The sequence below is a fragment of the Centropristis striata genome, chromosome 8 (genome assembly GCF_030273125.1).
Source record: "Centropristis striata isolate RG_2023a ecotype Rhode Island chromosome 8, C.striata_1.0, whole genome shotgun sequence".
Lineage (NCBI taxonomy): Eukaryota > Metazoa > Chordata > Actinopteri > Perciformes > Serranidae > Centropristis > Centropristis striata.
Genome location: NC_081524.1, coordinates 20,181,833 through 20,198,176, shown reverse-complemented (window position 1 = coordinate 20,198,176; position 16,344 = coordinate 20,181,833). Strand labels below are relative to the sequence as shown.

At 40.3% G+C, this 16,344-nt stretch overlaps 2 protein-coding genes across 3 annotated transcripts in view; one reads left to right on the top strand and one right to left on the bottom strand.

The window, feature by feature from the left end:
• Window positions 1-148: 148 nt before the first annotated feature.
• Window positions 149-15,834, bottom strand: mios (missing oocyte, meiosis regulator, homolog (Drosophila)). 2 transcript variants are annotated; one of them, XM_059338309.1, is made up of 12 exons: window positions 15,798-15,834; window positions 12,245-13,111; window positions 11,205-11,694; window positions 10,264-10,362; window positions 9,842-10,096; window positions 6,894-7,063; window positions 6,233-6,298; window positions 5,926-6,084; window positions 4,231-4,383; window positions 2,644-2,848; window positions 2,258-2,387; window positions 149-884 (listed from the first exon to the last, which is right to left on the bottom strand). In XM_059338309.1, exons 2-12 carry the CDS (start codon window positions 13,061-13,063, stop codon window positions 794-796), a joined length of 2,637 nt encoding a protein of 878 aa, XP_059194292.1. In that variant the 5' UTR covers window positions 13,064-13,111; window positions 15,798-15,834; the 3' UTR covers window positions 149-793. The 2 variants fall into 2 exon arrangements, with proteins under 2 accessions (XP_059194292.1, XP_059194291.1); XM_059338308.1 differs by lacking the exon at window positions 15,798-15,834 and adding an exon at window positions 14,267-14,419.
• The window catches only part of col28a1b (collagen, type XXVIII, alpha 1b), a 31,945-nt gene continuing 31,374 nt past the window's right edge, over window positions 15,774-16,344 (top strand). The window contains exon 1 of the mRNA XM_059338317.1: window positions 15,774-15,909. Coding sequence (XP_059194300.1) covers window positions 15,774-15,909 — 136 coding nt within the window. The remainder of the gene's footprint in view (window positions 15,910-16,344) is intronic.

The following is a 16,344-nucleotide window of genomic DNA, read 5'->3' as shown; positions in this document are numbered from 1 at the left end:
CCTGGAGTGGGCTGGTGAATACAGACGCAGCCTCCCACCCTTTCCTCCTCATCACCCATCACCCCTAGCCATCTACCAATTCCTCATTCCCCCCCCTTCCCCAAAGCCACCCCTCGCACTGGAAGCCCTCCCGCACAATGCCAGATGAAGAGTGGCACAGGGGAACATGAAGAGAGCAAGAGAGTGTTTTTATTGTGCGCTACACTCCGCTCCGTCACCCGGGGTACCGTCCTTCGCCCCCGAACAATGCTTTCATGAGGTATGTGAACATCCTTTCGTAAGACAAACGCAGACGTTAAATAGCGTATTAAAACACAAGCCAAAAAATATAACTCGGACATATTGGCACCTTGGATCACATCTTTATAACCTGATGTGTGAGTGGATATTTGATTTTGTTTCTTTATTTATTAGATTAAAATAAAACCATAAGCCTGATTCAGGTTAGATTGGAAGAGGCTGATTACAGCAGAGCCTCTTGTATTTCTCCTGAGTGGGATTTACATCAGCAGAGCAGCGAGTTTGCATTTGCTCCCTTTCTGTCATCGATTCAGTTAGTTAGATCAGTAACACACTGCCTCCCTTCTTTATATAGGGCTCTGTTACAACATTACATTCACTAGACTATAATTTAACAGTAGGTCATTCTATTCAAGCAGCCGCTTCAGAGAAGGACACTGCCGGCACCCTTTGTCCCTTGCCCAGTTCTCGGTGTGGTGGGTGCAGCGGTGAACCTGCACTGGTCGACTTTGAGCTGGTGTTTGGCTTCACTTTTCCGACAAGTGTCTCCTGTTTAGCTGCTGTCTGAAGGCACCAGGTTCCCTGTGGTGTCCAGCTGCATGCATTTACACGTGCAAGCAGACACTGGGCACTCTGTGTGGTCTCTGTAACAGACAAATGAGGGTCAATTAAAAAGTTAGATGAAGACAAGAAAAAAAACATAGATAATACAGAAGTACATCCTGACCACAAGACCACAGAAAGGCACAGCAGGTTAGCGTACCTTCCAGTCATTAAATTAAAAAAAAATCCTGATCCAAAAATTGAAGTGCACATTGACAGAGCACATTTTCCCTCGCAGCATGTTTCATGTCTGCAGTGCTCACACTCAATACTCGACCAATTTTTTTAATTGTTGTCTCTATTAGTCACTGAGACACAAACACCTGGGACAACAGGTTCTAGGTTGAAAACAACCAAAGTTTCCCATTAAGTAACTTTAATTTGTCTTTTCTCCCAACAGGCATCACAGCAGGGCAAACGTCACAAATTGACCACTCTATGAAGAACTGTCTTTTCCAGCTGCTCATCATGAAAAGGGTAGCTGAGTGCAGGAGGAAAGCTCTGACGATGTAAAACACCCATTTGAAGGAATATGGCTCACAACTTTTTAATTTTTTATTTAGATACCTGGAACTAAATTGTTGTTAGAGTGTTTTGTCACAGGCTATTTTTTTCTACTCAACACTGTCTTTGTCAGTGATGGATAACTACTGACCAGACCGCTCCCTTTGGTGGTAAAGAAACATGTTGTGTCAAAGTAGGTCAAACACACAACTGTCCTGATGAGGTGCTAGCTGACAAAAGCAAGCATGATAAATACATACTTTTTTTTTTAAGTAGCCATGTATTGGGACTAGTTTTGAAGTGATTTATTATTAGCACATTTACAATAAACATTACCCAATTAACGCTGGGTAAGTGGTGAGTGTGCAGCTACTTTTTTATTTATGTCAAAAGAAATATGTTGTGCCATAAGAACAGAAACAGGAAATGGCAGAAAGTGAAGCTTTAACATACATTTGACATTTGAGGCTCATAAGAAACAGAAATATTCACTATCAGTGTGATAAATGACTTTGTGTCATGATGCTTTAAAGTTACTATCATAGCTAATAGCATGAGTGGTAGGCTGCTGCAGTAACTATAACTTTAACTATGGCCTTGCTTTGATCAAACAGTTTGCGATAACAGGTTGGTTATTTACAGGCAACACCTAGCGTAATGACACCTGCAGATTTAATCAAATATGGCCACTGTGTTGGCTTATTGATCCAATATCGAACACCCCTCCTGTATGCCTCTTTATAACTCTCATGTTACGTCTGTTTTTTTGCTATCAACTCGTGATATATTTGAAAACAATCCCTTTTTTTCTTTTGTACAGAGGGATTTTGGATATTTCTCTAATTATCTATTTTCAGATTTATGTACAGATCGTAGCAGGAGCCACGTTCACATCCAGTCAGAGTCTCACCTGAACCAGCTGAGCATGTGGCCAGCGTGGCCGCCGTGCCGGCAGTTGTGACACCAGGTGAACCAGTTGTTGAACTGAGCCAGTTTGTTCTCCCTCGTCAAGTCCACCTTCTCATCTGACTTCCCTGTTCCTGCCAGAAAAGATTAATCCACAAGTCAATATTAGCAATCGATAAAATCTATAACAACGTTGGCATGAGCGACATCCACAGCAATAAAAAAAGAAACTGAATTGGCTGCTGAACGTCCAGGTGCAGCTGCCTCTAAATGCTGATCAAAGTCCAGACAATCCCCCGTGCAGTTAAATATTATAGACAAGCTGCTCCAAGACAACTGCCTGTTGCTGGAAATATCAGCTGAGCATCTGTTTACATAATCCTAGTTTACCTGGGCAATTAGACACAGGTGTGCCCATGTTCATGAGGCAGAGGGCACAGCGTGGCAGGGGTTTCCTGCAGCCGGGGCAACTGGTGACTTTAGACTTGGTGGGCGAGCCGCTGACACCGTACTGGCTGAACCCGCGGCCCTGGTGAGGCATCGCCGAGCAGCTGTAGGAGATAGACTTGCCACAGAAGTTGCAGCTCACAAACACCTGTCGCACAAAGAGCAAACACAAAGGTCGGTTGATAAGAACCGGTGAACTTGAAGGTAAAAACCAACAGGCCCCGCTCACCAGCTGTCAGATTTTTACTTTGACGGGAGACGGAGATAAGCATTAGATAAAACATCCCAATATGCTGAACTGTGAATACTGGAATGTCAGAGGTGCAGTTAGGACGTGCCGAGGTTTGCTGGCAACTCCGACATACTCACAATCACACATAAAAACAGTTTTAGTATAAGGCTTAACTAAAGGGTTACTTAGAGTGCAGAAGAGTGTGCTATTTGGAACGAAGAGAACAACAAACATTACTTACTATAACACAGGTTTTATGACAAGAATTAGAGAACAGAGCTGTGGGTGTTCCAAGTTTGGCACAAACTACTTGCACTGTAATAAACCCTTCACAAGTGTACAAGCAATATGTAAGACAGGAAACAAACGAGACGGACTGCTTTGAGTTTTGTCAGTGCCCTAAGAGTCCAGACAGTAAGACAGCGAACGTGCATTTCAAATAATTTTATCAAACCTAACCAATAACTTATAATGGTTGGCATGATCAAATACAAATATGTATGGCTGTAACTTGAGATTGTTTTCATTAATAATTCATCTCTGTCATTTGTTAATTAACAATTTATTCTGTAAAATGAGAAAGAAAATGTGAATAATTTCAAAGAGCCAGAGAGTACTACTACTAAACCACAAAACATTCAAATTATAACCCAGAAAAAAGTTTTAACACTGTCAAAACAGAATGTAAACATTTGTCCTTTGTGGCATATGTTAAAACTGTACAAAGACAGTATGCTTCATGTTCAAACTGAACTTTTGTTTATGTAAATACGTGCATTAGATTCAGATTTTTTATGCATTTTATGCAAATTCTTGGGAACCTGCCTATTTTTTTTTAGAGGTGATGGTTTGACATTTTCCATTGATAAATGGGTCAAAAGTTTCATTTCAGCAATACAATTTTTTACGTAAAAATATTGGTTATCATCCCTGTTATACTTAGTGTAAATTGTATTTAAATTTTTCTCTCTTTTTTGACTTATTTTTAAATAATTTTTACTTTGATTTTTTTATGTAACTATTGAAATACCTTTTTTCATTTGTTTTCATCTCTTTATTTATTTATTGATTATTTTAATAATAATTTATTTAGACTTTTTTTAATCAAGAATTATTATTTATTACTATCCGTCTATCTCTACACGTATGAAGGTATTTACCTATGTATATTTACCTTTACCGAAATGCACAATGAAACGTAAAAAGTGAACTGCTAAACCATGAACTTCCCATAGATTTAAATAAACAAAACTGTGATAAAATGTAATAAATAAAACTGGTCCCCCAATGACCGTTACCTGGGCCAGTGGTTTGGAGCTGGGGTCCAGCTTGCCTCTATGGATGTCAAACTCGGCCCGTTTGTGCCAGAATCTCCAAGCATCCAACAAGTTGCGGTAGTTTTCTATCCAGCACTGGACTCGAGGGTCTTTCAACACTTCACCTGGGGAACCCTGTTGGAGTGAAAAACATTTCTTGGCCTTATTTTACTGTATCACGTTATTGTGCACATCGCCTGGGGAAGCATATTACACAACAAATAGTCAATGTGTCCTTATAGCTTCGAGAAGTCTCACCCTTCTTGCACCCATCCCTCTGGAGGAATGTGTACATGTTTGTGTACATGTATGTGACAGGTATATTGCATAGGTGGTGAATGAGTTGTACACTGCAGTATTCTATTCAGGAGCAGGTTAGGACAGGACAGACACAACACAAACCAATAGAGCTGTTCTCCAGCAAGTTAAATAAGTTACAGACCAGTTCAGCCACTTTAATTTACTTAGTTTTCTTTATGGAAACAAGTGCATGACAGCAAACAATTCTTACTTGCATCATAATGTTACTGGCAATGGTGGTAATTGTGTTCAGTATAACAGCTGTGACCTTTTAGAAATGAGGAGGCAAGTTTTAGCATGTGCCTTGATTTCTCCAAGGGTGCGATCAGACCGACAGCTCCTTATTTCTTTGTTGTAGCTTTGTGTATAGTTCATTGGGGTTACTGATTAAACCCTTTATTTCTGGATCACCTACTCTAGCTTGTTGGAGCTGTTCCCTGCACTCTCAACCATAAGAACTCAGTCTGCAGTTTGCATGGTACAACACTTGTTGTTATCACCTCTCACAATGCACTGAATTCAAATAAAATGTCTACAGTTAGTGATTAGGTTCAACTATGGGCTTTTTATTTTTTAAAAAAGGTTGTTTGTTATTAATATCAGAATCAAATTGATTTGTACTACAGTTCTAGCAGTGCATGTGAGGCCAGACAACAAATTAAGCAACAAAAAAATCCCCTGTAAAAAACCTGTTGAGTTGCACAAAGAAACAGGTTTACTTGATTCAAAAATAATAAACAGTGTCCTGCGTCATTTATAGTGAAAGGAAAGTATTGTTGTTGTTGTTCCTGCCTTAGAAAACATGATGTCATCAAACCGTCATTGTTGTTAGATTACCGCCTATTTGTATTTGTGTCTGTATTGTGATTATGATTTTTGCCATAATCGAGCAGCATTAGAGTTTTTCGATCCTCTGTGCAGTGTGGTGGAAGTCCAAGTTCAGTATTTACCTGAGGGGGAAACTTAGAGTCAAACAGGCAGATCTGGATCAGGAGATCTGGTTTTAGAGCAGTGATACACTAAGGCCACATTTGCAGGAGACATTTATAAATAAAAATTAGGGAATTAAATTCTGCTCATGTTGCTATGGGGTACTTGTTATATTTATACTCAGTGGATTACATTATTTACCTGTGTTTTATTTATCTGAAGGGTTTATCAAACAGAACAAACTACAGTAGCTTCAGTTTCCATGCTTTAGGCAAATTTCCATGAGCCTTGTAATGGATATAATCATTATCTGCAGTAGATTTATCAAAACAAAAAGATGTAAACGCTTTTAATGCAAACTACAAAAGTGAAAACATAACTTGGTGTGAATGCATCCTTAGTACAAGGATAGGACTCGCTTTGCATAATTTGTCTGTATTTGTGTACCTTCAGCATGCAGAAGCTGGCAGTTTGAACATCTCCAGTGCGGTCCACATAGCTCTCCATAAGGTCAACGCCATCCTTAGTCAGACCCGTCAGCAGGATGCCCTCCAGGTTGCCCGCCTCCTTCATCTCATTGGTTAGCTTGTCGATGTATCGAGGCAGCTGCAGCCATATAATACCCCCAGAGATATACGAGTATTAAAATAAGAGAACGCTAAGTAAATGTGTGCTTTAACTAAATGCATGAGGGAATGGTGTTACAGGATGTGACATATGCATAGTATGGTATTAATAGATTGACTTGTGTTACCTGTGCATCGCTGAGAAACATACAAGCAAAGGCTACTCGGTCCCGTACAGCAACACTGCTCTCATACTGAAATACAGATAAAGATTTTTATCTTCTTCCTGCATTGCAACGAGTGTCTTGCATTCATTACATAGCATATGTGTCGACTTATTGGCATGAAAACTTGTTAGCTGGCAATGTTAAGATCTCTGCTCTGTGTCACAGTTCTGTAGAAAATTCTTTTACACCTAATCAACTCTGAAAGCCAAGATCGTCGAAGTCACTGGCTAAATGTTCTTATCGTGGAGTCATCACTTCTGGTGAGGAAAAAGGTCTAAAGAGATAAATAAATGTGACAGCAGCTGGTGGCCAGAATCTGATGCAACTGAGAGAGGAAAAACCACAAACATACACTCTGTCCTGGGCACAGGTTCATTTTCTGGGAGGTTTTATAACTTGAAACACATCTTTTTCCTGTGCACCTGAGGATTTTCCCAATAAAGACCACTGGTGTATTAACAAGCTATTCATCACCATGTTAAGAACATAAAGGTTTTCATGAAATGGGAACAAAACAGCTACTGTTCGGTGAGAAAAGAGAGCCAATTTAAACACTTTTCAATAACGTTCCTTGTGTTTGTAACAGAGCTATGAAATTCCATGATAATAAGAGATTCAATACCAGCACGCCATCGTAGGCTCCAGGCTCACTGGTGAGAAAGGCAAACATGACGCAAAGGTAGGGGTTCTTCAGCTGCAGCCTCAGAGAGCTGCACATCTCCCTCCACAGGGAGGACTTCTCGTCGGTGTAGCCTGACAGAGCCATGGCAACCACATTCAGGTTCAGGTCACCTGTGAAAAAGAAGGAGTAAGACACGCAGGGTTATTCACTTCGTTCAAAATATCTACTGCAAGTGCTGCACTGTGAGTGGACAAAATAAAAAAGGGATGCACCGATTAGACTTTTTTTTAGTCCCTATAGTGATACCTGGGATTTGGGTATTGACTGTTAATAAATTAATGTTGTTGCAGCAATTTCTTTTAGTTTTGGTGATACATTTGACCTTTTTTACTTGAGAATTTATTAAAATTGTCAAAACGACACCACAACCTGGAAGAACACTATAGCTTAATGGAGATTTTTTTATTTCTGCAAGAATTTCATTTTTCGGCAATTAGATGGCGAGCACTTTTGTTCTGAGAACCCCAATAATGTCAATATACCTAGGAAAGCTATACATCCTCTGAATGCTCTGGGTCTCTAGTTTGTGGTTGTGAAGTTTGAAGCTGTGATTATTATCCAGGTCACAACAGGAAATTTTATAGTGAGGTCAAGTTTCATAAAATGCTCTTACTGCAATGAAATGGCCAATATGTGGTCTAACATCATCACACATTAATAAAAAAATGGACTCATTGAATGAAAACGAGCCTTCCAGTCATACCCAATTTTATGCAATTCACAGGCTATTAAATATTCACATACAATATGTGGAAATAATGCATTTGTACTGCATGCAAAAAACGCCATGGTTCTTGCTCAAAACAGCATGGTATTAGCATAGAGTGGGCATGTCTGTAAAGGGGAGAGATGTGTGGGTACTTTGGTGCGTTTTTTAAGTTTCATATGATGTCAGTATCTTAGCTGTAGCTTTAAACAAGCCCACTACAGCTCTGAAAGAAGTCAGATGGGCCAGCAGAACAATAAGGCGATAAAGGACTTCAAAGGCCAGAGTGATGTATGATTCAGTAGTTTGACAATTTGAGTAATACCCTTTCTTGCCGAGAGTTAGATGAAAAGATCAATAAACTCTCATGTCTTACATTAAGAGCTAACCGACTAACTGAATTTCTGAATTTTCCCCTCGGGTATAAATAAAGTAATTTTGAATTCTGAATTTTAAATTAAATATGAAGCTACAGGCAGAAGGTGGTTAGCTTAGTTTAGCAGAACGTCTGAAAACAAGTACTTGTATGTACTTGTATGCTGCTGAAAATCCCCCTACCAGCAAATCTAAAGCTTTCTCATTAACATGTTTGAAAAACATACACATATAAGCTTTTGTGAAGATTAAACAAACAAGATATAACATATTAATAAATGAGATTTAGAGGTGCTGGTAGGTGGATTTCTTTTACTTTTGGACTGAGCCAGGCTTAGCTTTATCATAAGGGTCTTGTGGCTGTAGAATATGAATAAGCGTCTCTCCCCAAAATGTCATAATACAAACTACTGCAACAAATGGTAAATTTCAATTGAAACTTGTAGAAAAAGTGTAATAAAATACTGGCTTACAATACATATAAAATACAGGCTTTTTTTTGCAAAAGTAAGACAGGCTGTTAACAGTCAGATTATCACCTCAGTACATGTTTTGAAAAGCAGTCTGGGAACATGCCAGACTAAATGATGACTATATACTTGTGTGTGCAGATGGGAATCAGTGCATTAAGTCTGAGCTGCTGTTTGAGAAAAAAACACTGTTATTGGTGAGGTGTTCCTGCTGACACGCCTTATCTAATGAATCAGCCCATCAGTCATGTTCAGGAAACACTCATTAGAACACACAGCAGAAAAACGTTTGACCTACATTGGTGGAATTTTTCTAAGTCAAGACGTGCATAAACAACAGCCTTTTCTCTCCATTTTTTCGTTAAACCTCAGTGTGAAAAGCACTGCAGGATGAGTGTTGTGTGAAAAACAAGGTTCTCCTGCTGTTACATTTTTGAAATTCCTTCAGACCTTAAGTTCATTTGTTAAAAGGCTCTGAGGGAAAAAAGCAATTTAACACACTGAGGCATAAACTATGTTTATCAGGAGAGTGTAACAGTTTTATACACACTCTTGACCTGAGCTGACACAGCTTTATAAATATTGCTTACATAATTTCCTGTTGAAGCTGCAGGACATTACAATGCACAATAATGCAGATGCAGATGACTCTGGAGTGCAAATCAATGGGATCTCAGTGAAGGGTGGTTTCAAAGTGTAATTGTTTTTTACTGCTTCTGCTTCATTTTGAACCACTACATGATTTAATCAAGCCAAAAAAGTAAAAAGCCCAAGCCAAAAGCTTGCCTCCACCTCCTTGTAGTCCATTACTGGGCATTGACCTGCTTATACTATAGTCCACAGGTCTTACCTGCTAACATCTGAGGGTTTGACTCATGCCTGGAACAACCATTACCATCCAACATGATTCTATAGCTGTTCACTGCTATGGTTGCTTTAGACATAAGATAAGATAATTCTTAGAATATGTACCATTTTGAGTTATAATATTTAAAGTTAGATCATCAAGTGAACTAATTATAGTGAATAAGTACATATTTTGTTGCATCTAACTTTAAGAATGTTAATAATACGTTATTTCTGGAACAGGTAATTTTTTTTTTTTATTTTTTTTTTTATTGCGTATTGTCGCTTTAAGAGAGTGCATTTTGCTTTGTTAAAACTTTGGAACTGAGAAGGCAAGTGTCCATTGTCAGAAATAAATGGACACACTGCAGCCCTTCAGAAATGAGCATACCTCATACCACATCTATGTCCATTTAAAATGACTGAAAAGCTTCACATTTGCGTGTATCAAACATTCCTCCCACCCTCCACACTGCTGCAGCAGCGCTCACCCTTCTCAGCGGTCGCTCCCTTGTTGAGGATCTGGATGGCCCGGCGGATGTCCAGGTTGAACAGAGCCACGGCGGCCGCCCGCTCCCATTCACGCTCCTGCTCCAGCGATCGCAGAAATATCTCCACGTCGATGTCGGGGCCGCGGCTGATCCAGCCGCAGAGCCGCAGGGCGAGGCAGCGCTCCTCGCTGTGGTACCGTGGTACGTCTGTCTGCCGGTCCGAACCACTCCAGCATCTGCGGCTCTCTGTTGTGCCTAGAGGAATCAAGAAAACACACACACACAACAGTTAATGAGTACATTTTCCCATTTTGAAATGTACTATTAATGCAGGACAAGACAAATACGAACAATGTTTAAAAACAAGCAAACATTTAACCAAGATCTAACTTCATACAGTGGGTTGATAAGACACAACTCACCTGAGCTGGTCTTTACAATGTTCTTGATGCCAGAGTAGACTACAGACTGTTTGTTCCCCTGAAGTTTCAGCTCCATATCCTCTGCACACTGCTTCATATGTGATGCTTATATAGGAATTGTAACTGATTTTGGAGTTTAAAGCACATAATCATAGCACAATATTTAAAGTGATCATATATAGCATATTTTCCTCATATCATGCAGCCCTATGTACATTATCAAAATAGTTTTTAAAAAAAGATGCTTGTTGTCATGTGTGAAACACAGTGCACGTCCACTAGCTCCAGGACCTGGAGAGAGTTTAACTGGAAAAATTTGATCCAGTATTTCATTACTCCTAAAATCAGGAGGGGAGTTGTATCAACCCAGCAGCCATGCTGGAGATCATCTGGACTCATGGATGTAGATCATTCACATATATTTTGGTCTTGGGACGAAATATGGCAAACCTTAAAAAAAAAAACAGGATACAAGATATCCAAATCTTGGAAGGTACTATACTTTTTTTACATTTGACAGGTGATGTTGTACAAAAAGAGGATCAGTATCTAATTAAAATATTGTCGTCGAGCAGTGGGTGTGCACTGAGGAAGAAATTTATGTAATGGAGAGATTTACACACAAAGTGAGACTTCAAGAGTCACAATTTGATGACAAATAATGTCATAATAATGATAATAATAAATGGACAAATTAGAGAAGACAGGAAGAGGACGCCACCACTTCTACTATTGGACAACAAGGACATGTTGATTAATTGCAAGGTTGACTTATGTATATGTGTTACACCCACCCACTGTAATTGTTCAAGAAAACTTCAATAAAAAAATATGTTTCTACAGTGTGTACCAAATCACAGTAGTTTCCCAATGACTGTTATACCAACATAAACATGAACACTCAGCAGGTATTTCCACCACCTCATCGTCAGAAAGGATATAATACAGGTCATACCAAAGAGACTTGAGCTGAGGATCGTTCCCTCCGGCCAGCAGGTGGTTCCTCCACACCTGGACGGTGTCGTGGCCGTACCTGGACTGGGCCCTCTGCCTCATCTTGGTGGCGATGTCTTTCTCAATCACGCTCTCCACTCCTTCGGCTCCGTCCTCCACGCAGTCGTACAGGTGTCTGCCGCACGCCCACATGAGCGAGGTGGTGGAGCTCCAGGCCAGGGAGATGCGTTCGAACACGGTGAAGTCGGTCATGACCCGGTTGGCCGCCGACACTACCACCATGCGGTTCTGAGAGGACGGGTGCCAGGCGAAGCTGCCGATCTGGCTCTCACACGGCTGCACGCTTCGCTCAATGATGGTGGGCTCCGTCTCGTCGCCGATGGGTGTAGGGGTATGCTGCATGTCGTACAGGCGGATGATGTTGCTGTCACGTGTCAGCGTGGCCAGTAGGCCGTTACGGGTTGGACACCAAGCCACCTGAAAGGAGAAAGGAAAGCATTGTGTTAGAAACTGCCAATTTTCTGCTAATAACATATACTGTACTGATTTTTTTATTACCAAACTACATCTTCAGAATCAATCAAAAAACAGACAGCCCTTAAGCATTTTGAAGGTTTCTAACCAAAAGCCCCACTTTAATCACTTTATTCTACAGATCATTTCATCAACTCATTTAAAATGTTGCCAAAAATAAACCTTTTAGAATAACCTGATAATCCTGATAAAAAATTACATTCTGTGTTCTTCAGCAACACTGGGAAGTCATGAATGATTCTGCTGAGTGACGTAAAAAATATTCATTGAACATCCTACATAACAGGCTGTTTACACAGAGCAGAGAGGAGAGGACAGCAGAGGTTGTAAAAATGCAAATCGTGTTATAAACAGTTTTTTGCTTATAAAATCTACCGTACTGAATATTTTATTACCAAACTACATCTTCAGAATGGACAAACCTTAAAACACAATTCTAATACTAATTTAAGTTAACTTTTTGTCAATACCTCAAAAACAAACTGCATCTTACCTTGGTAAGCGGCTTAGGCTGCTCAGTGAGCGTGAGGACAGGCTTCTCAAACTTCCTCAGGTCCCAGATGGCCACCTGGCCCTCAAAGAAAGAGGCCACGCGGTCATGGACGTGCGGGTCGACTGTCACCCCCTGGATGGCCTTAGTGTTAACAAACGTCTTCTGGCTTGTGTTTCTCAGGTCAAATATTGCGAGGTTCCGGTGCATTCCAGCCAGCAGCAGCTTTGGGTCACGGAGCAGCCAGCAGAGGGACAGGCAGGCATCGTTCTGACCTAACTCATACAGCGGTTTGGTCACTACTGAGCTCGAGTCCAAATCCACAGATGAGAGACGAATCTTATCAGAGGCTACACTGGTCTCTGGGGAGAACTTACTGCTAATGTCCCATATGAGGACAGAGAAGTCTGCCCGGTGCTTGTCCAACCCAGCAGCCAGCAAGTTGCTGTCCACTGGGTTCCAGGCTAAAGTGTTGCATTGACGAGCATGCTTGGGCACAAACTCTTTCCCCACCAGCTCTTTACATGTCGAGTTGTGGCTCTGACCCAGGCTGGTGAGCACCACTCTGCCGTTAGCTTGACCCACAGCGAGCAGACACTCAGGCTCGTGCTTTGGGTACCAGGCCACACATTTCATGTACGGGGTGTCCGAGTTAATGGCTAGTAAAGTAGCAGCAGTTTCTTCAGAGAGAGGCAGAGTGCCCGCCTTGGTTTCTGAGCTGCCCACAGGTCCAATACGGTACAGCCCCAGCTCAGAGTCACAGATGACATAGCGGTCCGGGTGGTGGGGAGACCACAGGATGTCTGGCTTGGAGCCACTCATGATTCAGAAGCAGCTAGAAGGATCCAAGGGAATTCGCTTTTTCTACAACTTGGAAATTAGACAGACACAGAAATTAGCCTATGTGGAATGTAACTAAGTACATTTAAGTACAAGTTCTCTTAGTAAAAGAACTGATCTTAAGTACAAACTCAAGTACTTGTACTTTATCTATTTCAATTTTATGTATTTCTGTGGTAAATTATTTACTTTTTATGAGGGCTGCCCCTGGGTTGGGGCTGGTCGATATATCGATATAAAAGATAGATCGATATATTTAGATTTCAGATGCGATATGGAATTAGACCATATCGCATATATCGATATAGTTAAAATTGTGTTCTTTATAAATGCTGCCCTTACTAGGGTTTGTCATATTTAGTTATTTTGTAATGTTCGTTATTCTTTTCTCAAATAAATATATTTATTTTGGAAAGAGATTGGCCTATTTTATTTCATAGGCTATTTTTATTAAAGATATTTTTTTATTCAAATGTGCACTTTATGGAGCTTTAATTTAATTTATTTTTAAAAGGTACTCCTGTTGATATACAGTATTTATGTTCAATTAAATAAATGGTTTCAATAAAACTACTTGTGACATGTCATATTTTACTTTGACTGAACATTTGCTCTCACTTTGTGATAAAAAATATCAGGATATATACAATATATTGATATTCAGCTTAAGTATATCAGGATATGACTTTTGGTCCATATCGCCCAGCCCTAGTAAGTTTGTAAGTAAGGTTTGAATGCATACTAGGATATTTTCAGTAGAAACACGTATACAACACCTCACCTTACTGAAATGTTGCCCAACGCCAGCGAGGGAGGAAAAAAACATAAAATCCCATAAATATGTGAAAGTCTCGTTAACTTGTAAATTAGCTAAACTGATCATGTAAACCTGAGAGTTACTGCTGTTGACTTCAAAAGCTAAAAGTTAGCAACCCGATGCTAAACAGCTAATAAACAATGCACTGTTTTGAAGTAAAGGATCCATGTGAGGTAAAATGGTGCATTTAATCTTATATTTGACAAGGTGTTTGAGTAGCTCAAACTAAAGTTTGCTGACATGCTAACTTAGTAAGCTAATGCTAACGAGTGAAGGACGAGCTAAATCATGACGGTTTAGCAAGCGCCGGTTTAGCTAACCGTCGAAAACATTTGCTAACACTTAAAAATATTAAATATGTTACTTACAAACACGCAGGGTGTTTAAATTAGCAGGTGAGTCGCGATTTGGCATGCACATGTCGAGAAGGGGCACTTCTAGCCGAGTAGCCCCACTGAATGTTGTGTGTTACACAAAAACATGTCCGTGTTGTTGGAAGTGTCAAGTTACTCAAAGTTCCGGTAAGGCGCGGTTATGCACGCATTTCACCAGCAGAGGGAGCCGTTACCAAAGCTGGTTTAAGCGCATAGAAAGGAAAACGACTGGCTGAATTCAAAACCCTTTTTATTATCAGAATAATTTAGATAATCGGGTAAAATTAAGCAGGTTGTTTTGACCACAAAGTAATTAGTCTATCGGCGGATTGTCCGTACTTCCACTTTGAAAGACTACTACTACTATTAGAAATAAGTTTAATATGAATGAATGAATCTGTACTGTACATGGGAAACATACTACATCTGTTTTTCGCATTATTTGGCAACAGTTGGAACGCAAAATAATCTCATTTGGGAATATTACGCACAGTATCCAAACAATCTCCATGCGCAACAGCCACAACACAAACAAAAGCTGCATTAACCTTTCCAACTTGTGCAAAAAGTGATGAGAATAAGTCGCAATGGACCTCTGACCAAGAAAAACACCACAATGCTTCTTAAATATTCTTACAGAGAAGTGTTTCGGTGCGCTTTATTTTGATTTTACCAACTTTGTCATACTGGTAAATTGAACTGTAGCAAGTCTATTCTATTCCTTTTCCCCAATAATATTTCTGCAGGATGTTACTGTGTCAGTGGACAGACACAGAGTCAGGAAAAATAAAGTCCCTTCGGTCAGTCAGTCGTTCAAGCTCTGAACTGGACCGTCGCTGAAATGTTGGAGCGGCCCCAGAGCCCCCGGGTACACACACAGCACACCAGCTCATCTGATGTCTGTCTCAGCCCGCTTTAGAGGACTTTATTTCGCGGCGAAATGCCTCCCAAAGAGCCACAGCTGAATGGACTACAAGCACTGCCTGAAGATAAATGAGATTCTAGGTAAAACAACTTTTTTTGCATGCTAAATACAGTGTGCACCCTTAATTTAGTTTACTTTTCCTGTTAAGTTAGAATTTGAATGGCAACTTCAATGTATCTACTATAGATAAGTAATTTAGAGAAGGTTATTTAACATGATTATTGATTACTAACATGCTTATTTTAATGATATTATGTGCAATTAATATTTTATAGATTATTTAAAGGTTACAACATTCAACAAATTAGTATTTGCAGACATTTTTCTATTTCATACTTTGTTTCTATAATTGCTCACATTTTGTAAAGCACTATCAGAAACAGTTTAATTTAAAGTAATTAAGGTATAATCATTACTGTGAGAGACTTCTCAGCTCTCTATTTCGGGTGTGGCTAGTAGGATGCATGATAGTATAAAACAAACAAAACAGGTGAATCTTATGAAAGTGGCTGGATATTTTGTGTTTTTGCATCCACTGTAAGCTTCTGCGCTTACTTGTCTAATTTCTCTACTAGGATGGAAATGTTGCTGAGGGGAAACCTGAGGAGAGGAGTGGGGCTCTGCCTCCTGCTGCTGGCTCTGGTGCATGAGGCCACGGCCCAGAGAAGGAAGACGGGACGCAGGAACAGGCTGCACGCCGATGGAGGAAATGGTAATTCTCTATATGAGGTATCCACATGCTGGTGGTGGGAGTCTGTCACTGGGGGTCCCTGTGGGTGGAACAGACTCCAGGTAGGAGGATCAGACAGACACCAAACTACAGCTACTGCTCAATCTACAGGGAGTGTGTCTATGTTCCACGGGTCCCAAATAAAGTCATTTTGATTTGATTTGATTTGATGTTCCCCTCTTTGTATGAGACTGGGGAACATAGGACACTTTTTCCCCGCTTTTCCCAAAAAGGGTCCTATGTTCCCCGGTTTGTTACTTTTTCCACCATTTCTGCCAAATTCATGGCAAATAGTCCTATGTAGGCCAATAGGCTGTTTGACGCGCATATGCAAATAGACCTAAATGAGGAAAGATTAGGTCAGGGGTGGCAAACCTGCAGGTCTCCAGCTAACTCTAACCCCACAACAGTGGGGAA